At 40.1% G+C, this 27,310-nt stretch overlaps 2 protein-coding genes and 1 long non-coding RNA gene across 3 annotated transcripts; 2 read left to right on the forward strand and 1 right to left on the reverse strand.

Moving 5' to 3' along the window:
• Positions 1-1,951: 1,951 nt before the first annotated feature.
• Positions 1,952-22,740, reverse strand: DNAJC7 (DnaJ heat shock protein family (Hsp40) member C7). The gene is made up of 14 exons (XM_053452886.1): positions 22,601-22,740; positions 11,517-11,605; positions 10,440-10,564; positions 10,088-10,201; positions 9,018-9,092; positions 7,941-8,059; positions 7,642-7,795; positions 6,914-7,078; positions 6,354-6,445; positions 5,778-5,851; positions 5,072-5,218; positions 4,280-4,432; positions 3,887-3,949; positions 1,952-2,284 (listed from the first exon to the last, which is right to left on the reverse strand). The coding sequence occupies exons 1-14, from the start codon at positions 22,672-22,674 to the stop codon at positions 2,247-2,249; spliced, it is 1,482 nt and encodes a 493-aa protein (XP_053308861.1). The 5' UTR covers positions 22,675-22,740; the 3' UTR covers positions 1,952-2,246.
• Positions 19,306-20,615, forward strand: LOC128471044 (uncharacterized). The gene is made up of 2 exons (XR_008346088.1): positions 19,306-19,362; positions 19,394-20,615. It is a non-coding gene; the product is annotated as an uncharacterized LOC128471044 (long non-coding RNA).
• A 1,619-nt stretch (positions 22,741-24,359) lies between the features above and the next one.
• NKIRAS2 (NFKB inhibitor interacting Ras like 2) lies at positions 24,360-26,445 on the forward strand. The gene is made up of 3 exons (XM_053453217.1): positions 24,360-24,468; positions 25,193-25,434; positions 26,093-26,445. Exons 1-3 carry the CDS (start codon positions 24,375-24,377, stop codon positions 26,330-26,332), a joined length of 576 nt encoding a protein of 191 aa, XP_053309192.1. The 5' UTR covers positions 24,360-24,374; the 3' UTR covers positions 26,333-26,445.
• Positions 26,446-27,310: the final 865 nt, after the last annotated feature.

Below are 27,310 nucleotides of genomic sequence, written 5' to 3' on the forward strand. Positions count from 1 at the left end.
CCACCCGAAGATTTTTGGTACTTCAACCAGACGAGCAAAACCCCAGTTCCTAGATATGGTCACCGGTAAAACGGAAAAAACATGATGGTGTTCCTTAGGACTCGACAAATCCCAGGAGCCAGGCTGCCATGGCGAGTGAGAATTTTGGCCTGGCGCCTAGGTCAGGGGGGTGCACCGTGCCGCCTTGCTCACAGTGCAGCATCACACCGTGCTTTTGCGACGGGGAACCAGCGACACTTACTCAAAAGGGCGGAAGCTTCTCCTGCAGCAGCCAGCACCAATAGAGAGACAGGGGAGGGACTATCTTGCCATCTACCACCTCTCTAATTCTCCCAGCCACTCCCCCAAGTGTCTGTCTTGACACGCCCCTTCCTTTCTGTTCCTGGCCTGCTTCCGCTTGTCTGGCCCGCCCCATGTTGCATCTTCTGGAGTTTCCAGCTCTGCTGAAGGTAACGAGGAGGAAGAAAGAAGCTGTCTGGGAGTGAGGTGTAATGTGTAATAGCCGTCTATGATGGTCCTGATACGTGATGCCTGGGTGTGATAGGAGTGAGTTGTGATGTGTGGTGGCTGGGTGTGATAGGAGTGAGTTGTGATGTGTGGTGGCAGGGTGTGATAGGAGTGAGTTGGCATATGTGGTGGCTGGGTGTGATAGAGCCTCTACTGACTTCAATAGGGGAGCTACTGAACATATGTACTGTCAATCCTGGGGGTAATGAGACAGGCTACATAATAATGATTGCATGAAAAAATAATTAAAGCGACTAGACTGTCCACTTAAGAAGAGGTCTGCTCTGAAAGAGAAGCTTGCAGCCACTTTTTACCACACAGCTTCAAAAAAAAGGGAGGGAAAAAAGTTCTATTTTTCAGAACCCTACCATATAAAGTCTATTTCACATTTTACAGTAATACGTTTTATTCAATCATCTATTTAGCGCAATACATTTTATACACTGTATTTATAAAAGGACTACTGTATTTTTATTTGTATTTAATGCCTTTATATACACAGTTCACCTTGTAGCGAGGACACATTGACCGATCAGCAGCCTGCGAGACGGGGCTCAGTTGTAATAATACTGATTGTACCGCATAGTTTGAAGCACGGAATCCGGATGATTCTTACCTCAAACCATGTGTCGGCCTTGGCACCCAAACCTAGAACCCAGAACACTGGTATCCAAAACATACATCATTTTATATACAGTATACGACTTAAGTTATTAAGACTATTGTCTCTTAGGATGTGGTTTTATTATAGCTCCAGTTTTCATATTAAAAGATTTGTTGGTGCAATTAAACTTATCACGATACAATGTATATTTTTACATTAAGCATACAGAAGAAAAATACATTACCTATACCTATGCATAGCTAAACAAGAAGGGCATGACAATTTGCCTTGTAAACGTACTTGAAATATACAGCATAAAATGTGTCCCCAAGCCTACATCATCATCTGATTAAATGGGGTTCATGAAAAGGGCAGTGGAAGAAAAAGATGTATAACCACCAGTCAATGTATAAAAAAATTGGTGCAGATTCTCAGTTATACCGTTAATATCTCTTCCCAATATACACAGCATATAGAATATATAATGCATATCAGGGCTTAGAGATCCAGGTTTTTGTTTTTTTTAACATAGGACTCAAGCACCTTCCAGTTTGTTGATCTGCCTATACGGGCAAAAAAAAATGCGACACAATGCAGACTTGTGAATCCATTTCAGTGAAATTCTGCAATATTTAGTTGAATTAGCACAAAGAGGGCCAAGAATAAAGAGCGTGCCGCGACTATACTGTACACACGTTGGCCGGACCCACGGAAGATCCCGCAGTCAATCTGTACATCTCTACAACGCATTATAATTTCCTGCTCATTTACGAAAAAGGTTATTTCCAGCTTTTGATGGATTTCCAAGAGCGTCTTGAAAGAACAAACGTTCTCAACAGATTTGTATCAGGCTTTTTTTAAATTTTATTTGTTACGTTAGTTCATGCTGTGTTCAAAATATCCTTCACACACGAGCACACAGAGGTATTTAACCGAGATGGATTTGAAATAATAATAAAAAAACACTTCTAGAATTAACAGAGGGTCATGGCATCGCCTCGGAGAAGTCTGATTAAATAATGTCCATATTCCAGGTTAAAACACTTGAACAAAGGAAAAAAAGATGAGGGGCAGGAAGGGCCGGTCATAAGGAAGAAAGAGAGGTTGGGCAGGGGGCAAGTTGGTCTTGTGGATTTTAACCGAACTGGAAGAAGAAATTTCCTGGACCAGAGGCTGAAAAAAAGAGGAGACCATTGATTAATGGATGCATTTCGTTTTGACATTGGCATTGTTGTGTCAGGTATCTGAAATATAAGGAAGATTTTCTTTTATTATCTCCACTTATTATTCCTACAACTATAAATAATTTGAATTTGCTATCCTAATGTTGCATTTCACAGATGGAAGTGTAGAGTCCCCGATACACAGAACACATCGTATGTTTTGTCCACATAATGGTGTCAGGAGAAGAGACTCCCCGGCTGTGCCAGATGACACCGGCAGCGGGCTCTGTACCGTTATACAAATGTATACTGAATAACGCTTTCACCGATGAATGGCCTATATTATCCAGATATACCCTGCATTACTGGGCTGGCCTAGGACAGAAATGCTTTTGTTCAACAAAACACTGTTTTAAGCATTTTTTTTCTTAAAAGCAAAAATACTGTATTTGCTCAATTATAAGATGACCTCCCAAAATTTGTATATTTGTGGGGGGAAAAAAGCCTAAATATAAAAAACTACCCTATAGGAAAAAAAAAAGTTTTTATTTCCTTTTATTTGCCACTCTGCCCCCAGATATGCCTTAGACCCCCTAATTGCCACTCTGAAAAAAAACCTTGTCTTATAATCGAGCAAATATGGTATATGCATCTATGCTTTTGTAATTTTAAGAGAAATTGGATATTATATTAAATAGTACAAATAGATAAAATGTGAACAAAATGTAGAATTGTATAGAGTTGGCTAAAGTTCTCTTTTCCAGATTTAAAAAACTTTTCTAAAAAGACAACCAAGTTAAATATAGACAGATATTACCATAAGTCGGTTAGGTCCAAAACACAACTATCATCACAAAAAGGATGAAGCTTCTCTGAATCAGTCATTATATGCACAGGAACACAATGGTATATTCTAACAATAAACATAGGCCAATGTTTCGTCATCCGGGAGCCTGTCACATAACGTACGCACAGAACCCATGAACATGAGTATTCGCAGCGCTGCGAGAGATCTGCAGCTGTCTCACCAACACTGCCTGGCCTTTTCCCAGCTGTCTGGATACATTATTGTGAAACCGACAAACTAAATGACCAGAAAGTACGCGGACACTTATATCTCCTCGTTAGACATCACAGTCCATGGACATTAATATGGAGTCAGCACCTCATTATAGCTATAGCAACTTCAAACTCTAGTGGAGATCCATCCCAAAAGAGGACAGGTAATGTTCCCAAGCTACGAGCTTCGGCTCAGCAGTCCCTCTCTGTGAGTGCGCATGGTCTACAGCTTCATGGCTGAACTGTTACGAGAGATTTCACAAACTGGCTTGTGGCATTCCGTTTAATAAAACCTATTCTAATGCCAATGTTTAACGATGGAGATGGCTGCCTATGTGCTTAATTTTATACATCATCTGTTAGCAACGAATGTGGCTGAAACACCCAAACTCAATAATTAGGAGGGGTGTCCACATACTTTTGGTTATAAACAGTATTTCAATTGCCCTCCGATAGACACGTTGGCGTAGGAAACTCAGTAGATGAACAGGTAATGCGTTTGTAACAATAGAAAGCATTCCCCAGAACATGCATAATAAATATAAAGTCTCACCTTCAAAACTGAAACCTCCAGGGCCATTGAAGAAAGCCTTAAAAATATTGTTGGCATCAAAATCTGGTGAGACAAGGAGGCAAAACAGAGTGGTATGAGGATATAAACAATCTAATAATGAATGTACTATAAGCTACACAAGAAATCGTTGCTTTGTGGAAAGCTTATTTTCAACCTGGAAGTCCGATCAGATACTTTATCCAGTGCAAAACCTGGGCTTATCACTTTGTAACATTACTGAACTTTTGGAATTGAAAGGGTTAAATTGGCAATGCTATACCATTTTTTTAAGCCCCCTGCAGATAGGCTAAATTAATATTTAAACGTTCTATGGCGTGTATGTTTCAGAATATACTAGTAGAAAGTGCGTCCACATATCCCTGGGAAACCTACCTCCCATGTTCATTCCATCCTCTTCGAGGTCCTGCCCGCTATCGTAGCGAGCCTTCTTCTTGGGGTCAGATAAAATCGTGAAAGCTTCTCCTACTTCTTTAAATTTTTTTTCTTCTTCTTTTTGAATTTCGGCTGCGGCGCCACTATGTCGATCTAAAGAAAGGTCCACAGAGAAACGTAATTTACGTATGCATCGGTGGATCTCGGGTCACAGGTAACGCTGGTTGTGTAGCTATAACGATAGTTATCTCTGCTTTTCTAGCACATTATACACAATCAGGACAGAATAAAGGGTTTGAATCTGTCTATCTCAAAAGGGATTCACCAAAGGAGGAGATCTAGTGTAGTACAAGAGGTTGTACCCTAAAACTAGAGGGTTAAAAAGGTTTAAATGTAAGGGGGTTTTACGTCATTGAGATGGTGGAATAGCCCTCCAGCAGAAGTGGAAGAGCTCACTACACGGAATAAATTAAAATATTCGTGGATTAGATACGTAAGGCTACCCTGAATACAAGACCAAAGAAGGCTTGGGGTTTTCCAACCAATTAAAAAAAAATGGGAAGACTAGATGGGCCATATATTTCTTTTTAGTTGTCGACTTCTGTTTCTTTATGACCCTGAAATCATGAACTATATTGTTTGACAGACTAACAGGATACTCGTCATCGAGCACTTTTACAAAAGTCGTGAGATCAGGTTTCAGAAACAAACCTCGTCAGAGATGGATACAGATCAAACTAATCTTAGTCTAGTACACCTTGTCAGGCGACCATTGCGTTCCCCTTGCATTACCCGGATGATGCATTAGTGCTCGTTTCCTATAGGCCTTCTTTATCTCATCTTCCGAAGCATTTTTGTCCACACCCAGTATCTTGTAATAATCTTTCCGCTTGCTCTTCTTTAATTCCAGCTGTGCATTCTTAAGGAACTGTTTGTGTTCTGCATCGAGATGGAAACCCAAGAGGGACACCGTTATAGAAAAGATCCTTTGTCTCCTACATCAATGTTTTGCTGATAAGCGAGGGCTCATCTTGGTACAATGACACCATTTCACGGCCCTTACACAATGATACACAAAACCTGGCTATAAACTCAACATCTGGCTGGACTCCAGAAGGACGTCGATTGTGTCCACTGCACGGCTTAAAGTGTGTAAAGCACTAAAGAAATATTAAACTACATGGATGTATAGTGCAAACACTCGAAAATGAAGAAAAAGATCTGTCTGAGCACTCAAATAGTCATTTTCTGAGTACTTCTCACCTTTATATATTATTTATTTTTTGTTTTAGTCCTGTTGTCTCTAAACACATAAATGTAACTCAAATATGCCGTTTGACATTGACAAGAAGCCCTATCCAACATACAGAGAGAGGAGCGCTCCGTAAAGAGCATAAAAGTCACACACATTACAATTCCTGGGGTTCTTAAAATAATAATGACCAAGAGTTTAGTGCGCACCCAGTAAATACCATTTTATTTATTATTGTGTTCTTACCTTTTGTGTTTTCTGTTTGATAAACCTTTTCGTAATCCCTGACTGCTTCTTCATACTGCTCTGTGCCTGTATAGCTGAGAATCAGAATTGGGAAAGTCTATGAATACAATCTGATTATACTGACATTCCCAACAGGTTCCAGTACACCTTCAGTGAGTAACGTACTTGGGGGCATTTCGGCTGCGTACGATGCGGCTGCGTACGATACGGCTGTGTATATGATACGGCTCAAGATACAGTCGAGACGGATCTCATGACCTTGCTAAAAAAGCTAATCTTATTGGAGGTTATCCTCTTAACGGCCTAGGTCAATGAAGTGTATTTTTTTTTACATGTAAAAACACTGATGACCGTTAAATATTACATGCTATTTTGTCTTAATGGATTATAAGATAGTCAGTGTATCTGTGGGTTAGCGTGTGCCGTTGTGCCCCTTACTAATTCTCTCATACGTTCACAGGTGGGTATTCGTCAAAGCTCCTTATGGCAGTTTCCCCGGATTCTCAAAGACGGCTCTGGGACACATCTGTTAGAATTTGGAAAGCCTCTAATCCCGACATCTGGAGCGTAACCTACCACTGTGCCCTTCGTAGATACGCCTTGATGTAAGTGTCATCCAGTCTAATGGCGTTGGTACAGTCTTCAATGGCCTCGTCTAGTTTCTTAAGCTGTGGAATACAAAATATAGAAATTGAAATAAGCACAAGCAGGAAATAAAGCTAAATAAAAAGTGACTTTAGTGGAATGGAATGGAAAACTCATCCTCCCTTTAGTACTACAGAAGGGTGAGTGCATTTTACACAATGACCCTTCAGACGCTTAAATAAAATGCTGTAAACACTATGAAAAAAGCTAAAAGGGAGAGGAGAAAACAGACACCAAGTACAAGAAGAAGCGTGCGTCCCGCATGACGATGGCAAACAATGCGTCAAATTATAAAAGGCCATTTCAAGGTCCTTTTCAAAAAGGTAAAGCGACCTCAGATTTGTGATGAATGTTTTAGGACTACATAGTAACCAAAAAAAAAAAGGGGGAATCCGGTGTAGTTTGTAGCAGCCAGGCATTGTATACAACCTGCGACTTCACCCGCAGCACACACACACACAACACACACACACACCTGTGAAAAGGCTCACCTTTGCGTTGACAGTGCCACGGTTACAGTACAGTTTGGCATTGGTTTTTATATTATTAGGATCTATGGCAAGTGCTTCAGTGTAAAGTCGGTATGCCTGTTCATAGTTGCCATCTTTAAAAGCTTGGTTGCCTTCTTCCTTCTTGGCTTTTAGTGCCTTTGCATTCTGAAACAAAAAGCAGGATTATTCTGGTATTCTGGTTAGGGTCTCACATCATTAACACTAGTGGACCATTTTTAACTCATTGTTCTCCATATAATGGAAAAGATAGTATAGCAGTTTTTCCATGAATTTTCAGAGAGCCACAGTAGACCTTTGTGCATTTAAATGAAAAGGCAGAAGCTCAAGGGAAGAGATTGTTACCCGATCTGATATCTTTTATACGGATCAGGTTTTGGAAAGGAAGACGGGATGTGAATAGTAAATTTATAATTTATATGTCACGCCGGTGAACATTAGAGAAAGTAATACTTAGCGATGTGATTTTCAAAACCAAAAAAGCTACCACAGGAGTCCGTGGGCTTCAGATCCCTCGTTTATTTAAAGATGACCCAAGCACAGAAAAGCCTATTGCATAGTAATAAATACAATTTAATCCTCAAAAACGGAAATACCGATGTCCTCCTATATGGGTTGCACCTAAAAGAACCAAGGCCATCAACCTTGAGCGTCCTAGCTGAATGGCAAGAAACCGATGCAAAGTCAGGCATTTGGCTCAAAACACATACTCTGCATGCCAAGCGTGCTTTCTGATGGTCAGGGAACATCTTCAAGGCTTGAACGAAAAACTGTACTGCTTTCTCAATGCAATCTTCATAATACAAGCAGAGACCTCTCACATACAACGCATCTGCATTGGTGGAGTCCATACGCAAGATATCACTGTAAGAAAAGAAGAGCAATCAGTAAGTTTGCAAAGACAGCACGAGATTGTTGGGAAAACTCATCTAAAAACATAAAAGAATTAACATATTACTGAAATGTTAAAGTGGTAAGCATTAAACTGCCATACGGCCAGAGTTCCTACCTGGCCACCGACTGTGCGTCTGGATAGCGGCCGAGCAGAGCCAGGCACTCTGCTTTGAGGATTTTGAAGCGATGGCAGGCAGAGGCCAACTCCAAGGCTCGATCCATGCAGAATACAACCTGTGCAAGACATAACGTCCATCAGAGAACAAGGGAAACGGCACAGGATGCTCAGACTGAATAAGGTCTTGGTAATCTAGCATTCTACATCACCAGCCTGTGACAGCAGCTAAAGAGAATGAAGGAACGGCAGACTGCGACGCAGCCTATGCAACGCCGGTACATTTAAAAAAACTCTCGATTTACAAAAGCGCAACGTTTCCAGAGCACTTTAGGAATCCTCGGAAAATACAAGAACCCGGGGTTTGTCGCATTTTGATTCACAGTCTTTGGAAAGGTGGGGTGAGGAAGAGAGAGGTCTTCAGGACAATTACAATGGCCACTCAACAAAAAAAAAAAAAAAACTATAGGTAGCCGTGATTAAACTAAATTATGCCACAACGACATTTCCATGAATATTAAAGACAGCTGCTGACTGACTATTACCAGATATAACGAGCGATGACCAAAGTCTAGCCTAGGAACACTCTGTCTTTAACAGCACGGTGTAGCCTTACAATCCCACGCAAGAGCAGTGGCTTGTACTCCATATCACTGATTTTAATTCATATTCCAAAGAATCTGCACTAGGGATTCTGTTAGGTTTGCCTTTTATGTATTAAAACTGATCATTTTACATAAAGATACACAGACCCATATTCTTTAAGGTGACCCTACCCTCTCCAAACCCCTCGCGTCAGAGTGAAGTCATAATTATGACATACGATTCCTTTACATTCTTTGTGTGCGCAGCACTAGACTTTGGTCATCACTCATATCTTCATTTTAGCCCTGCCTGCATCACCTTACATTTAGAAGTCCTGATTTACATGTAATTTCACAGAATATTCATAATTTTCTCTGTTTGCGCTTTAATGACACCATTCCTTAACACTATTATTGACTATAATCAAAGAATATTGCGGCCTTACCAAGTCCAGCAATTTGCAATGACACAGACATGACGGGTACGGGTTACCTTTCGAAAGTCCCGCTTTTCAAAGTCAGCTTCAGCAATTTTTTCATACTCCAGGACAGCAGCTGCATTTTTCAGCTGAAAATCAATGAACGAACATAAATAATCCAATACCGATGGAAGTACGGGACATAAAAAAATTGCTAATACATTTTCATTAACAATTGAGTTTGAAACAAATGAACTGGCCTACGAAATTCTTTACAAAAGGAAATCTATATGGCAAGTGCTGTCGCTTATTTTTAAGAAAAATAATCCATTTTGAAGGCTGTCCTAATATGGGGGTCACTGCATTACAGAATCCCAAATGGAAATGGCCAGCGTACAATTGCTCGCATTTATGAAATAACTTGGAGAAATTGTACATTGTTTCCATGGCGATTGTTACACATTGGGTAGTCTTTTTAAATATGGTTTAATGTTATTTTAGAGGTATCAAGAGTATAAAGATCTGCAATTCTGACAGTCAACCCCCTTCACGTCCGGTGACGTACCAGGTACGTCATGCCCAAGTAGGCTCATTAGTTCTGTGACGTACCCGGACCAGTTGCTTGGGGACCTGCCACAAAATGTTCCTGCTGCCTGATCGCTCCATAACAGCAAAAGTGCAGTCTTAAACCCCTTCAATGTGGTGATTGCGGCATTTTAGGGGTTAATACCCTTTTGTACAGGGCTTCCCTGCTGCAACAAGTAAATTTTACTGCAATGTTTAGGACAGACTGTCGATAATTTTTTTTAAATATTTTTCATACTAAATGATGGTTCATTTATGTAATTATCGCAAAAGAAAGCACAACGATGCAAAACAGCCGACTACGTCACTTAAATTAAAAGTTTAACGCATCACGGCATTTGATGCACAATATAATTGTAACTAAATCTAGTTTATTTGCTAGAATCTTGCTGGGTTTGCTATGTTTTATTGAATACTTTCTATAGATTTTCTGTAATTTGTTTGGTTTTGGGAAATCACGTACCCAATAACAAAACAAACAAACAAAAACACGTTACGCACATCTACCTCATATAGAATTATAACACAGCCCCGTATATCGGACAGGTAAGCGCGTTACCTCTTGTCGTGCCTGCTCATTATTTGGTTCCAGTTCCACTACTTTCTGAAAGCATCGGGTCGCTGCCATGGCGTTCCCCAGAGTCAGGTGGCACTTCCCCTCTCGTTGATGGCCCTTCAGGATTACAACGAGAAGAAGCATTTTAGACATTAATAATTAGACATCCAACATGTAGGATTCTTTGGGACAGCACAAATCTAGACTTTTTTTAAGCCAACGTCCATAGCATGCAGTGATCCCTTAAACAGCAGATAATCAGATGTATAGAGAAATGACATTTGTTCCTGGTTCGAGGTAAAGAACATCAAAAATTATCCACACGCGACCTTTTACTTGCTTTAAGAAGACCAACCTTTACAAAAGTGTCATCGAGCCGCACCGACTGCTGGGCGTCTTCTAGCGCCTCCCTATACTTCCCAAGCATCATCAAGGTGGCTGCTCTGTTGCCATAGTAACTCGCATTTTTACGGGACCAATCTTAAAAAAAAAAACAAAAACAAAAACAAAAAACAGTGAACATTGATGTTTTAGAAATGTTAGATACAAACAGATAAGCATTATGTTCTTAACATTTACATTTTCCCCCAGTCACCATGGAATGATACCAGCGACATCAGACAAGAAAAGCGACATTTATGAAAGTCAGTAGCTGAGGGGGGGCACAGAACGGAAAAGAAAACACTCAGCAGCCTTATTATTATTTTATTTATCCAGCTGGTCTTTCATAACCTTTTTGACTACTCTGAAACGTCTTAAAATAAGAATGTTTTCTTTATCGTGTTTGCGTAATCATACCTCGTCCCAATACAGAGGAAGGCAACAACTGATCCCATTATCAGGAACATTTCATTGGTTGCTATGGCGATAAGATCACTTTCCAAACTATTAGAAATGTAAAGCTTCGGGATCAACTATTAGAAATTTAGTATGCAACAACCTATAAACGAATTAACATTTTATAGTTATAGTTTAAGTTATTTCAATAGAATAATTTAGGAAAGGACATCAACCCTGAGCCCCGTTGGTCGATACCGGTGACATCACAGGCCTCAACGTAAATTAAACATTGGCCTGGTTCCTTGATAAAGGTCCTTATTGAAAAAGTGAGTATGAAAGGATCGCAACGCTAGATTTTTAGTGCTTGAGACGACCCCAATAGTTCCCGGCTGCTTTTAGACATGATCTATACGGCCAGGAAGCAGCTGGAAGCCATGAGCAATGTGCACGTGTTACATGCCGGCGCGAGCAGAGTATTGATTTACACGACAGAGGACCGTACGTACAAACACACACACACACACACACACATATATATATATACACACACACAAATGGTAAATTCTGGCGATTTAACCTTCAGAGCAAAGAATGAAATGACGGAGCTGCCAGGGTTTATTTGCAGTAATTTTGCCTTCCCCGCGTTACTCACCGATGGCTTTTGTGTAATAGTTGTACGCCTCATTATAATTCTTCTGTGCATAAAATACGTTCCCCTTCTCTTTGCACGCTTCAGCTTCTCTGTAAAGAAACACATGGGAAAATATCATTGCTTTGGGTTATTACTTGAAGCAGACCGATTATCGTTACAGGTCAGATCAAACTTACAGAGCAATACACGCAGAAAACACGGTAACCGCATAACGTTTCATGGGTGGGTTTAATACCCCGGTATCATACAACATACTACCCCGGACAGAGGAAGCGCCCCACCTGGCAGGAGACGCACCGCTCTCTGGGGTCCGCAGCTCACGTCACCGCCGAGCTAATAGCACCCCTACCATGCGCAAAGACGGTGAAAAGGCAGCAGCTTGGCGTCCAGAAGACACATCCAGGGACTTGCGGCACCTTTTTTTGCCCGCCCCAGGTGTTTCTGGGTAGGAGGTGTTTGTCTGCGCGCATGATATGATTTTGCTTTCATATGCATTTTTTAACCGGCGTTCTTGGGGACGTTGGAGTATCCCTTAAAACAAGGGGTCAACACGTGAATTAACACACGCACATTAACATACTTACACACAATTGGTAACATTCACATACACTGTGTGTTACTGTATTTGTAACACTTTTATACACACTAACATTTACATACACATACTAACACAAACTTGTTTTAACCTCTATGTGGGCTCATCCTATCCCCGCGCGTCGGGACAGAGGGAGTGAGGTATGGCCCGCGGGTGAGGTGGGGTACAGCGGTGCTTTGTTGGGGGCTCCCCCGCCAAACCCTAGGTGCCAGGAATATTTCTTGTTGCCTTTTGATTAGCGTGCTCTATGCATTGCTCTCCTTTTGATTAGCGTGCTCTATGCATCGCACAGCTCTCCTTTTGATTAGCATGTGCTATGCATTACACGGCTCTCCTTTTGATTACGTGCTCTATGCATTGCACGGCTCTCCTTTTGATTAGCGTGCTCTATGCATTGCTCTCCTTTTGATTAGCCTGATCATTGCACAGCTCTCCTTTTGATTAGCGTGCTCTATGGATTGCATTGCTCTCCTTTTGATTAGCGTGCTCTACGCATTGCTCTCCTTTTGATTAGCGTGATCATTGCACGGCTCTCCTTTTGATTAGCGTGCTCTATGCATTGCTCTCCTTTTGATTAGCGTGCTCTATGCATCGCACGGCTCTCCTTTTGATTAGCGTGCTCTATGGATTGCACAGCTCTCCTTTTGATTAGTGATCATCGCACAGCTCTCCTTTTGATTAGCGTGCTCTATGCATTGCTCTCCTTTTTGTCAGATATTTTATGCTAGAAAACATGTATTCTATATATTCTGTATTTACATGAGCACAAAATGGAGTCAGAGCCATTTTATTTTATTTAATCATGTAGTGATTATTTCTTTTTGTCCTTGTTCCCTCTATAATTGAGAACAAAGAAGTATTCATGTATATAGATGTTTCAGTAAGTATGATACAATTAATATCATCTTCCATGAGAAAGTTAAGGAGTAGACGCTGCATATCCTTGGGAACGTGAATTCGTATGGGGGATACATGGTAAGACTACCAAGTCCTGAGTTACTATCTAGGAGGTAACACCTGGTGATAAGGGTGACCAAGGATAAATTCCAAACACATATGTAATGGTTTTAAGTTAATTCTTAGACCAGAGCGTCTCTCACAGGTAAAGTAAGAAATTACAATGGTGTAAATATGAGTAGAAATCCTAATTTTTATGGGTAAAACCCACTGTTATGATTGGAGAATTCCAATCAAGAGGTGGAGGCTATGATAATAAGCCCTGTCTTTAAAAGCTAAGGTTTTTAATAATTAAGGACTCTCACCTAAGAAACGGACCTTAAAAGAACTGACCCTGTGATAGATAGACCCGGACGGGCTGATTCACCAAATAAACCGCAGAGAATTGGAATTTTAAGATCCTGACACCATATTTCACTCTTGGAGTTACTTTGAGTTCTAACCTAAAGTGATATTCTTTCCATTCAATTTCTTGCCACTGAACCTGGATTAATTTCTACAAGGACCAGTTGGATCACAGCAACAAGTGGTGGTAAATATAATCGTTTTATTATTCTGAATAGAGATGAATTTTGTCTTCTTCATATAGAATTCCCTGTTTCTGGGAAATAATATATGGCATTATTGTATATGGCGGCTTGTGAGACTGCAGCTTATAACCCGTGATAATAACAATAATGAAAAGGTATTTTTACCTGTAGATGAAGTTTGACATTATTTGCATCTATTAGGAACTTCACTAAATACTCTTAGACATTATTAAATTATTTTAATTTGTCATATTAGTTGAACTAATATATAAGAGAGATAGTGATATTTTTATTACTGCCCTGATTATTATCAATTTTTGGTTGCTGAGTGGAATGGAAATTAATTGTGTGTTAGACTCATAAAGTACCAATTCATATTGATAACTATCGATAATATACTGTTTTTCAATTGATTCAATTTTTACATGTTTTAAGAACTTTGTGTTTTATATCATGCACTGTGTGACCCATATACAGATTTTATAAATTGCATTTACAATAAATATTTTTGATTGACTATCTTGGTGATCTATATCTGATTTGAATTATAATTTTCGGCGATCTGAAAGGATTTAGGATCGGAGATAAAATATAGGGTATCTCCTTAAATTAATCTTGTGGATGTGGTACCACAATGATTGGTAGCGTCGTTATTTTGCGTATGTGATAAAATATTGGTTTTGCCTATTTTGTCTCATTAATATCCCTAACATAATTGGAGGCACTGCTGAGATATTTCACGTAAAATAATAATTCGAATTATTGATATACGGTAGTTGTTGTCAATTTCTGTTGTTTCACATAGTATATTTCTGGTACTGTGTATTGTATACTGATCAGTGCATAAAACATGTCTGTGTCCAGCAAATCGAGTGCTACTTCTGGTGAAGATGTTTTGCTGTATAAAGCACAAATGCTGGTACATGTTAATAACATTAAACAGGATGTTATGAAAGGTTATCATAAAAATATGAAAATCAAAGAGAATTATGGAGAGTGGCTCCAATCCCTTAAGGATGAAGTACAAATGACCCTAATTAACGACTGGTCGGAAGGATCACCCTTGGTTGGACATTTGAATACCATTGTTCAAACATCTGATTTGAAGGAGCGAGAAGGGTTAATCCTTTCATCTTGGCCCTATTTCTTTGTATTGGCTTCTCAGTTGTTGCGAGATCGTGAAACTAGAGAAAAAGAAGTGTCTAGTCTCCAGAAAGAGTTGAATGCTTCTAAAGCAGCCCTGGATCAGTTAAATGATACCCAGGCAGAAAACAAACAGTTGAAACTAAAGCTTGATGAATTGACTGATAAGCATTGGGCGCTTCATGGCCAGTACTTTGATGCTAAGAGCACGGTAACTGATTGTCAGTATGATCTTGTTAATTGTCGTAGGGAGATACGAGAACTCCAAGCCAAATTGTCTAACCAGGATAGTGTGCAAATGCCTAAGCTATCTTTGTATGGTGAAGGTGATGAAGGGGTTAAAACCCACACCACCGTAACAGAGTCTGCTGTTCTGAGTGTAAGTAAGCAATTGCAAACTCTACAAGAACAGGTTAATCAGGTGGCTTCTGTCCAATCACAGTGGAATCATAAGGTTAAATGTTCTGATACACGCGATTCCTCTGATTCTGATGAAAATCAGGAGAGTGATGAAAGTGATAGTGAATCTTCCGTTTATTCAGAAGGTCATGTTTCAGGTGAACCCTCTGTGATGTTACAAGGTGCCAATACGGCCAGAACACACAGATCAGACGGGCGCTCCCGTAACTTTAAAGGAGCAGTAAAGGGTACTAAGAAATTACCCGTACCTGTCTATGATGCCCCTAAGGTAATTAAATTCCTTAAGGAGACTGTTGCTGAATTTTCTAAAAAAGGCACAGCTAATATTGCTGACCATTTAGAATCATTTGAAAGGGCAATGCAGTTTTTGGGAATGGATGATGATATCCATAAGAAGCACTATGTGTCGTGGACTTTCTCAAGTCATCACAGACATTACTTTGAAGGTTTACAAAGTATGCGAACCCTTTCTTGGTCTAAAATGAAATATGAGATTAAGTTAGAGTTTGGACAGTATAAAACTGTCTCAGCTGCTAAAAAGGCTGTGTATAATCTGAAATGTAGGCCTCACCAAAGTCCTAGAGAGTTTTTAACTGTTCTAAAGAACGCTTATTCTCTTACAGAACGTAAGCCCAGATATGATTCTCGAGAATTCCGTGATCTTTTCTTCTATGCAATGCCTTCTCCAATTCGGACAAATCTTGCTAGAGATTATGATAGCGATTGTTCATTAGACTGGCTTGTCAATGAATGCATGACGCTGTATACAGTATTGCATGCCAATGATGATTTGCCTGATAAAAAGAATCAGAAATATCATGGACAAGAGGTGGCAGAAACCCAAGCCCATCTGGGATTAGAATCACAGAAAAAGAGAAGCTATGCTGAGGTGGTTAAATCCCCAAAACCTCAGAAACAGGAATCGGCTACAGCCTCACCTGTTGTCAGGCCTAAAACTCTTAATGTGGAATCCCAGGATAACGAAGGAAAAAGTCCTACTGCCAAAAAGAATCCACAGTGGAGAAAGGGTAATTCCCAGTGGAAGAAAAACCCTCAGGCAAGGAGGAAATTTTACAGGACTAATGGGGACAGATCCAGTCAGTCTGAGTCTGATAACTCCCAACAGCCTCAGCCAAATAACTCCAAACCTAACAGGCAGTACAGGAATGGGAAAAACAATTTTCGTCATCATGTCAATCAAATGAGTGACCAAATCAAATTGTTAACGGAGCAAATGACTAAATTAAGTCAAACTGTGGCTACAGCGACCACCAATCCTTTTTTAGGGGTAGGTCCCGCTACAATGCCAGCTCCTCCGCAATAGATCATAACGAAGTTAAAGCCGATGTGGCAATGCAGGGGTGGTTATCAGATGATATAATTCCTAACCCTGTTTTACTTCCAGATCCTCATCATCTATCAGATGATTGTGTTAATAATGATGGTAAAACCTATGTGGTCCCTCCACTTTTGGCTAGGGGGGACGTGTCTGTAACTTTTTCTTCTATATTGCAGCCAGACCAAATGAGTCCGCAAGCTAACTTGTCTTTAAAAGCACCTAGTTCCCAGGAACCGGCTCTGAAGGAGTTAACCGATGAGATGCCGACCGCTAGTAACAGCTTGAATGCTCAAGACATTCCTGAGAAGGAAGAACTAGTGGGTAAGAGTGCGCATACATCAGTACAGGTTGGAACTACTGCCGTGACAGGTAACGTATGGAAGACAAGTGATATGCTGACACATTCTAAGTTCTTATGTGAACTAGAAGAATATGAAGGAAGATATTATGTTTCTGTAAATGTACAGGATTCATTACCACAACCCTTCATGGGGTTAATTGACACTGGGTCACAGGCGACTATATTGTCAAATGTGTACTTTCAGAAGGTAATGGACTTAGCAGCGGAAAAGCCGAAGCTAAGAGATTTTCCAAATACTCTACTGAGTGTTGGAGGTAATTCCCTTCATGTCGTAGGTTCTACCTGGTTAAAGTTTACCATAGGTAATAAGACCTTGAGACACCCGGTAATAGTGGTAAATCTCCCCTATGACCGATTGATTTTGGGTATAGATATACTCAGAAGACTTAATGTAATCATAGATTGTGTGAATGGGATTGTATGGTCACAAACCAAAGTACCCATTCCATATGATAAGTCTCATCAGCAATCCAGGCGTAACTGCCATATGATTGAGGAAAGGCCGGACTCAATTGAAATTCATTTTAGGAATAGTCAGTCATCTGATGTTACTGTTTTGCAGGTTAATGATTTTATTTCCCCTGCAGATGATCATTCCATAAAAGTTCAACCGGAGAGGATCCGAAATGTCTCTCTGGAAGGCGATGTTTTAACCATTTCTCTTCACAGGAATTATGTGGAATCTGTGGAATCAGCAGGTCATGTTCAATTTCTTGACAAAATTGAAAGGGTTAATAACAATTTATTTTTCCCTGTTCAAGTGAATGATCTAGGGAGAAGTAAGAATGCCAAGCTGAACTTAGAGAGTGAAAACAGCTATATTAGCAAGAGTCTGTTAAAGCAGATCGCTAATCCTAAAATGATCCGGTATCTTTCTCCCCAAGACAGGTGGATCCATAATCTGGATGGCGAATCGGATAGCCATAATATTATTGCAAAATGTTTGTTATCCATTTCTATCGGAAATAAGACAGCCAAACATTTGTTTCTGGTGCTGGACGAACCTCGTTACCAGATTTATGTGGGCAATGATATTATACATCGCTTTGCTATCAATTTGGATCTGATTAATTCTAATCTGTGGACCAGATTAAAAGGCGATCCTTGTGAATTTCAGGATGAAGATGAAGCACTGAAATCGGCACAGTTATTGCCATATGCAGTCAGTGTTCAAGTTCCTGAAGATGTAACCATTCCACAAGGGAGCAGTAACTTTCTTCTACCCATACAGGTTAAGAAAGGCCAGAGATTGAGAAATCCTAATGCATTTATCTGTTTATCCAACCGGATGCAGCAGCTAGGTATCATGGTAACACCCACACCAATGATCTGTTTGGAATCAGAAGATCCAAATCAACAATGTGGTATCGTATACAACTTGACAGATGTGTTATGTTATGCGATCATGTATATCCATATTATTAATTTCCATACCATCCAGCAACTATATCAATATCGATAGGTAGATTGGATAGCTATGTTTTAATGTCAAGTGATATTACAAGTACGTATACTCATACTATTCTTCTTTTTGAATATTAAGACAAGGATTCAAGTCCTGAAAGATGTCCAAGAAGGATGTGGCGATTGTCTGGATCGTATTACTCCTGTGTCACGAGATGCGGATGGAACCGATCGCAGAGCCTGGACCATCCTCCGGCATCATGATCCAAGAGACTCCTGGATTCATCCTTACAGAAAAGAGGATCCTATCACAACGTGTGTTTGTCAGCTTAGACCCGAAGATCTCCATCGAAAAACAGTACAACGTTTCATTGATGCAGCTCCCTGAATTAAAGGCCTGGTACCAGATGCATCTTGAAAGAGCACAAAGACGCGTTCAAGAAATTTTGGAACAAGCCAGGAAGCCGTTTGTATCGAGCTCCATTACAATGAATCATCGAGCTAAAAGATTCCTTGTTGCTTTAATTGTCTTTGGAGAACGAAATTCGAGGCTTAAAAGGAGAAATCAATGCTATTCATCGGGAAATGGAACGACAACGAGAGTATTTAGTCGATTTAATGGTTATGGTAAATGATACCATTGTAACCACGAATATGCATTCCAAATTAATCTCTCACTCCATTAATTTGCACCAAAGTCATGAACAATTCAAACGTGAACTTTTGTTTATGCACGACCCGATAATATTCCACACAAATTCATTTTTGGATGAAGTGCAATCTGGAATGACTGATTTAACCAGAGGACACATTTCTTTATATTTCGTGTCAGAGACATCGTTCGTAACATGATAACTGAAATGAATGTCGATACAGAAAGTTTTCATTAATGACTTCTCTTACAGGAGCAAAGGTGTTCCAATCTGTGCATTATACCCCTGCACGTCCCATGTCGGACGATATGGTTTGAAGTCGTTAATACGTATCTGACGCTTGTTTAGATCATTCTAAAGCAAACTGGATTTTGCTTTGTCATAATCTAAAGGGGGGATTATGTCAGATATTTTATGCTAGAAAACATGTATTCTATATATTCTGTATTTACATGAGCACAAAATGGAGTCAGAGCCATTTTATTTTATTTAATCATGTAGTGATTATTTCTTTTTGTCCTTGTTCCCTCTATAATTGAGAACAAAGAAGTATTCATGTATATAGATGTTTCAGTAAGTATGATACAATTAATATCATCTTCCATGAGAAAGTTAAGGAGTAGACGCTGCATATCCTTGGGAACGTGAATTCGTATGGGGGATACATGGTAAGACTACCAAGTCCTGAGTTACTATCTAGGAGGTAACACCTGGTGATAAGGGTGACCAAGGATAAATTCCAAACACATATGTAATGGTTTTAAGTTAATTCTTAGACCAGAGCGTCTCTCACAGGTAAAGTAAGAAATTACAATGGTGTAAATATGAGTAGAAATCCTAATTTTTATGGGTAAAACCCACTGTTATGATTGGAGAATTCCAATCAAGAGGTGGAGGCTATGATAATAAGCCCTGTCTTTAAAAGCTAAGGTTTTTAATAATTAAGGACTCTCACCTAAGAAACGGACCTTAAAAGAACTGACCCTGTGATAGATAGACCCGGACGGGCTGATTCACCAAATAAACCGCAGAGAATTGGAATTTTAAGATCCTGACACCATATTTCACTCTTGGAGTTACTTTGAGTTCTAACCTAAAGTGATATTCTTTCCATTCAATTTCTTGCCACTGAACCTGGATTAATTTCTACAAGGACCAGTTGGATCACAGCAACAAGTGGTGGTAAATATAATCGTTTTATTATTCTGAATAGAGATGAATTTTGTCTTCTTCATATAGAATTCCCTGTTTCTGGGAAATAATATATGGCATTATTGTATATGGCGGCTTGTGAGACTGCAGCTTATAACCCGTGATAATAACAATAATGAAAAGGTATTTTTACCTGTAGATGAAGTTTGACATTATTTGCATCTATTAGGAACTTCACTAAATACTCTTAGACATTATTAAATTATTTTAATTTGTCATATTAGTTGAACTAATATATAAGAGAGATAGTGATATTTTTATTACTGCCCTGATTATTATCAATTTTTGGTTGCTGAGTGGAATGGAAATTAATTGTGTGTTAGACTCATAAAGTACCAATTCATATTGATAACTATCGATAATATACTGTTTTTCAATTGATTCAATTTTTACATGTTTTAAGAACTTTGTGTTTTATATCATGCACTGTGTGACCCATATACAGATTTTATAAATTGCATTTACAATAAATATTTTTGATTGACTATCTTGGTGATCTATATCTGATTTGAATTATAATTTTCGGCGATCTGAAAGGATTTAGGATCGGAGATAAAATATAGGGTATCTCCTTAAATTAATCTTGTGGATGTGGTACCACAATGATTGGTAGCGTCGTTATTTTGCGTATGTGATAAAATATTGGTTTTGCCTATTTTGTCTCATTAATATCCCTAACATTTTGATTAGCGTGCTCTATGCACAGCTCTCCTTTTGATTAGCGTGCTCTATGCATTGCTCTCCTTTTGATTAGCGTGCTCTATGCACAGCTCTCCTTTTGATTAGCGTGCCCTATGGATTGCACGGCTCTTCGCTGAGCTACGCTGCTTCTTGGATTCTAAACGGCCATCAAGTTCTATTGAATGTAAATTCGTACATAATGCGCATTTAATATAAAATAAGTGTAATATGAAGCACAGATACCCGACTTACACATTGTAAACACGTAGGTTTCACGGGATTTGTAAGATAAGCAATAGGTTATCTCACTTTTTGATCTGAACACAAAACTTACACTGTATGAAGTCATAGGACTTTAAAGAAAGCTAAACTGGAGGTAAGTATATGACATATTACCTATAGCCGGGGTGGAGAAAGGGCCAATGTATATGGGGGAGGGGGATTTTGCAGAAATCTAAAGGAAGCTCCCAGCTGTCATATGCATTAAAGCGCATATAGTGACTAGCTATAAGGGAAAGCAAACCTTTTTCATGGATCAATCAAACAAAATACAATCGCAGCCTGAAGAACCAACTGCGGTGTAAAGGCCAGGGCAGAAATCCATGTAGTTTTGTTTCCTAAAGAACGCAATGCAGCATAAGAGAAAAAATAAATGGAAAAAGTAAATGAAATGCTTCTGCTAACATCTTAGTAACCGGGGCTTCTCGGCCCCTTGGATGCGTCGGATTACTGTGCAGCCAGCAGCTAAGAAATCTGATGACAGCCTCAATCCATGCGAATAACAGGGGGGTTTTCTGTACCCCAAAGCGTAGGATACAGAATATCCAGCGATCCCGTGTGATCCGTAAACGTGCTTTATGTGGCGGATCAGTACACTGGGTGATATATAAATATAGGGATCGGTTAAAGCAGCCAGACTGAATAACATCTCAATAATAAATGATTATAAACAAGGGACTGACTACCGGTACCGGCACATCGGGGAACTCACGCGGTGTGGAAATGACTGCTTCCTGCTTTACATTGCTGTCATCATACACAAGACTCTCAGCCTGGGCTTCTGCTACCAGTATGTTCTGGCTCATTCCCTGCTTGAATATAGGTGACGCAAGCACATCTTAAAGTAATGCCAAGTTAAGGTTTCCCTCAGATGTTAAATCCGGCGGGTAACCTCATAGAATATTTATGACGGGCTATTAAAGAGTTGGTGAGCTCATTCAGAAAGTTCCCAGATGGGGACATTACTAACAGCTTTGCTACAGATTCCTTTTTTATCATTATGTTTTACAGTAGGGTTTGTAAAGTGTTAATGGTGGTTTGCCAGCCAGTGATCAGATAGTTAACCTGTATGAGGGGGTTCATAATTAGGGGCCAGTCTTGTTCTACAATATTCACGATGGGCTATTTAAGGGTTAATATTTCAAGCGTCCCAGTGCGCCCAGGTATGAATACGGGATACAAGAGGTTAATACGCGTGATACACGGATACACAGCACAGGAACGCGCCCGAGGAAAAAACACTTAAAGCGAATCCTCCCGTGACTATCGTTTACAATAGCAGGCAGCGTGAGCCTCGATACACATCCAATATAGTATCGCGTTAGTCGGTACATCCGTGGTCTGTCGGTACAAAAACGCGGCTGCTTTTCATAGAGGGCCTTCGGTTTCACGCCAGCTTCCCACGGGACCCGGTTAGCACCCACCGACCCTCAAAACCGGCGACCGGTTTTTGTATCCGCATACAGACCCGCGAGCCCGTCTCCCAGGCGAGTGCTCGTAGCATTTATACCTCTCCCGTTCCTCAGCGCTCCTCTCCGGTTCCTCTGGTGTCATCATCACGTCGCAATCCGCGGTGGCTGCCATCTTACCGCCGGCTTAGAGGGGAAGGAGAAAGAGAAGCGACTTCCGGGTCTTCCAAACGAAAGCGAGTGTAACCCTTCTAACACCATAGAGACAAAAAGCCGTGTACAGACACACCGGAAATCCCCTGCCCGTCATCTTGGAAATGGCAGCGGCCCCGCTTCCTACAATTAAAAAAACGTTAGGTTTCCATGAATACGAAGGTGAATTGTAATAAAAGTGTATTTTATTAACGATTTATGCTTTTGTTTCAAAACGTTTCCCCCAAAATATCCAGTGTTTTTCTTGGAACCCTCCTCTGTGGAGCTCGAAATCTGTGTATAGTGCGTAGAAAACCAGTTTTAATACACAGCCCTAGGAACGATGTTTATATGCGTTATATATATATGTATGGGTTGGCTAAATTAATGTTAATCACATGACGTCATGGTGGGAATTATACAATCCGTTATATTTCAAATTAATCTTCCTAAAGTCTTTCGAAATCTCAATGATAATCTGTCACTAAAACGAACAACCCCAGTACCGCCAGGCGGCGCTGCTCCCGTGGAAGTCGCTTCAGGTCTTCAGCCCGTTTCCTCTGGCCCAACCTCCATAACCTGACTGGAAACCGGAAGAATTTGGAAGCTCATCCCGGGCTATTATTATTGTTATTATTTAAGGTATGTGCGTTTTTGCTTTAAATCTACCAGATCCGCATCGGTGACGGGTCGTAGCTGCAAAAATACATTCAAATTATCCGTGCCCTTCTATGGCGGTCGCTGTGGACTCACCCCTTGGTACATAGACCATGTCACTCTGTTCCTACATCTGTAGGTAAAGGAGGAGAAGTGTGAGAAGAAGAGGCCATCATCTAAAACAAGAGGGTCAGAGGTTTAGATGTAATGTAAGGAAGTTTTACTTTCCTGAGAGGGTGGTAGATAAATGGAACCGACTCCCATCCGAAGTGGTAGAGGGTAATACTGTAGGGGAATTTAAACATGTATGGGAAAGGCGTAAATCAAAGTCCTGACCAAGGACTGATTAAGACGTGAGTCGTACATCAGGAAAAACGGGCAGATTAGACGGGTCGATTACAAGCCGTCAAATTCTAGATATTCAGCAGCTTTATCCGTGAACAAAAAACTTAAATATACACAAAAGTGAAAAAATAACGGTGCCGTGATGAAGATGTGGAATTACAGGAAAATGTTGGTTATGTCAAATGTGGTGTTATCACCATGGCAACCAGCAGAATGGTCAGCAGTAACACCGCATTGGTTGCTATAGTGATGAGCAACCGCTTTTCAAGCTTCGCGCCAGAAAATATCACTATATATAATATATATACGTGTAATTTACCTATAATTTGTCTGTTTTCTTATGAAATGATTTATTAGTTCCGAGGGTATCTCGCACGGTTCCCAAATTCAAGACACCATTCTTTATTGTTTATTGTTTATTCTAATTATATTATAATTGTGTGTAAATATATAAATATATATATATATATATATATATATATATATATACTGGCTTGTGTGAATGTACAGGGTTTTTTATTTTTTATTCTTAAGACAATTTTGGCCCAATAATCGTAGCCACATTCATTTAATTTAATTTAACAATTATTTTTAAGAAAGTATGATTCCTGCCATCTCCCCCAATATGTCACGAAGCAACGGTGTAATTGATGTCTTTGTTTCTTGCAGATCTGCGTTGAGATGGGGAAGAGCTGTAAGGTGGTATTATGCGGGCAGCATTCTGTAGGAAAAACAGCCATTTTAGAGCAACTTCTATATGGAAACCATGTGGTTGGTAAGTAAAGGAGATTTATTTCTTTCCCATGTGGTTGGTAAGTAAACGAGATTTCTTTCTTTCCGTCTGTTGTAACGCATGAGCTGACCGGAGAGTTGTTGTTCATCTTGCCTGTTGAATGGCGTCCGTGGGAGCGTCTCCTAGAAGAACTGACGGGATGCGGAGACTCCAGGAATCTGACAGATATGACTATTATACAGGGCCGGCCAAGCTTTTACAGCAACAGACGCTCTGCTGACTGTAGTGCAGATGGTGAAATGGGACTGCAGCTTTAGCTCATAAACTCTAATGCTCTCTATGATGCCAGGTAGTAGTAAATAGGATTATATGTTGACTCTCACAATCACTGTGATGATAAGTCACACAACAAATGCTACCGATATAGAACTTAAAATCCATCGCTAAAAACTTGGCAGTTTGACTGAAGGAACTTAACCAGTCTGTGAGAAATGAGTTATCCCGACTTATTGCTTTGAGCTTCTAGATCATCCCAAAGTGGCTCTATTGCTTTGCCAAGTCCTGTGTTTTGCAGTAAACGTAATGAATGGATGCACTTTAATGCTTCTTCTAAAGTGTGTTTGATGGTTGGAGTGTCCCTGAGCCATGTGAAAACCGGTAGTCTAAGAAGAACCGGTAGTCTAAAAAGAGCGAAATGTTATGTCCCAGGAAATGACTCTACTTAGTAACTACTATGCAAGGATTGATTGAATGAAATCTTTTGCAGGCTCAGATACAATGGAGACCCAAGAGGATATATACATTGGATCGGTGGAAACGGATCGGGGAGTACGGGAACAAGTTCGCTTTTATGACACCCGTGGATTAAGAGATGCCGTTGAGCTGCCCAAACATTGCTTCTCAGGGACAGACGGTTATGTTCTGGTGTACAGCGTGGATAACAAAGACTCCTTCAAGCGAGTGGAGGCTCTCAAGAAAGAAATCGATAGATCCAAGGATAAGAAGGAGGTAACCTTTTGTGAATACCTTGATATCCATAGCCTGTCTGCAGTGAGTGCCCCCATATAAAGAACACAACCATTGGTTGGAAAGAACGCCAAACTTTAGAGCGCTAAAAATATTTTCAGAACCAAATCCAAGGCCATTAGATTCTAAAACTGTATTGGCAAAAAGACCACACCAACTCCTAGGCTTCTTGTGCGAATTAAACTTCAGTAAACTGGGAGCGCGCATTGATGCTTTAAACTCACCAACCATCCAACCATTACAAAGGGACCGTTTAGTGACTTTCACCAGCAAAAAGGACTAAGGTTATCCTAAACCTCCTTCCATTAACCTCTCTGCATTAGTTATAAATCACATTAAAACATTTTATTATTATTATTATTATTTATTGTTTTATATAGCACCATCAAATTCCATAGCACTGTACCATTTATTACAAATATGTTAAAAACAACACAATATATCAGCAGTTATATGATCTGTTGATAAATGATAAGTTTACTTTTGGAGACGGATCCCTGTTAGTTTCATAGCGTTTGAAGCAGGTACAGTAGGTGACCGTCAGAGGACACAGCAATTCATCATCAACTATGAGCGTTTTAGTAAAGTGCATTGCACGTGGTCTGACCTCTTTCTCACCTCTAAATGATCTTATCTTCAGGTGACCATTGTGGTTCTGGGGAACAAGTCTGACTTACAGGAACAGCGACGGGTGGATCACGATGCTGCACAGCAGTGGGCCAAGGCTGAGAAGGTCAAACTGTGGGAAGTGTCTGTAGCCGAGAGGCGCACACTTATTGAGCCTTTTATTTTCTTAGCTAGCAAAATGACCCAGCCCCAAAACAAGTCTGCTTTTCCCCTTACCAGGCGAAACAAGGGCAGCGGATCTCTGGACAGTTAGAGCTCCACATCCGTCTACCTTTTCTGTCACAATGCATGCTTGGCTATGGATTGGGAAAACCATTCATCGCGCATGCAGCAGTTATTACCTTCTGAGATTTTTTCCCAACACATGTCGAGAGGGTAGAGGGCTCCTCGTTTTCCGTAGTCTTACAGAATAAAAGCTCATCCTGGCGTATTTTTTATAGTTTGCCTGCTGAATGGACACGTTTTGGTCCATTGCAGATGCTGATTCTTTGTAAGAATAGAGTTCATAGAAACAGCTTGTCCCAGACTGATCATTTTTTATTGAACCAGCTATATATATAATAGCGTGTACCGTTTTATCAATGTTCTTGATATGCATTATATGTATATATATATGTATACTAAATGTTTTAAAAACAGTGGCTGTCTTTTATTTTGGTTCAACGCTTACACATTTCTTTGAAAAGAAAAATTGACTGTGCTGCTTGTGTCTAATGAATCTTTAAGTTAAATCAAAAGTTTAAGTGATGATCGTTCGCAAATCGCAAATCAGTCCCACAGATTGTGCTACTGGGTAAGTAACATAGCCAAGTAAAATTAGCCAGGACTCGTCAAACTTAGGGTACCTTGACATAGTGGTGGGCTAGGGCATACAGTGTGACAAAATCTCCAATATTTATGCCTTAGATAGATGTTTTTGGAATGATATTCTCGGGGTATGCGCTAGACCTGGGTATGCGACAAAATTTGCCAGTTTTATCAATTCATATGAACTTTACCACAAAAACCCAGCAAAAAGGCTATGAATTTGTGTCCAAAATTCACAACCTCTCCCACACTCTCTGAATGTCTCCCTAGCGTCTCTCCTGATTGTGGGATCGGGAAAAGAGACGAAGCTTTGCAATTTTGCCCTAAGATAAGCTCATGTATCTGTAGATAATATATCGGTGCAGTGACCCAGTAGAAGGTATTGCTTTTACTGAATCTATGCTCACACGACATAGTGGCCGTG

Source organism: Spea bombifrons, chromosome 13 (genome assembly GCF_027358695.1).
Source record: "Spea bombifrons isolate aSpeBom1 chromosome 13, aSpeBom1.2.pri, whole genome shotgun sequence".
Lineage (NCBI taxonomy): Eukaryota > Metazoa > Chordata > Amphibia > Anura > Pelobatidae > Spea > Spea bombifrons.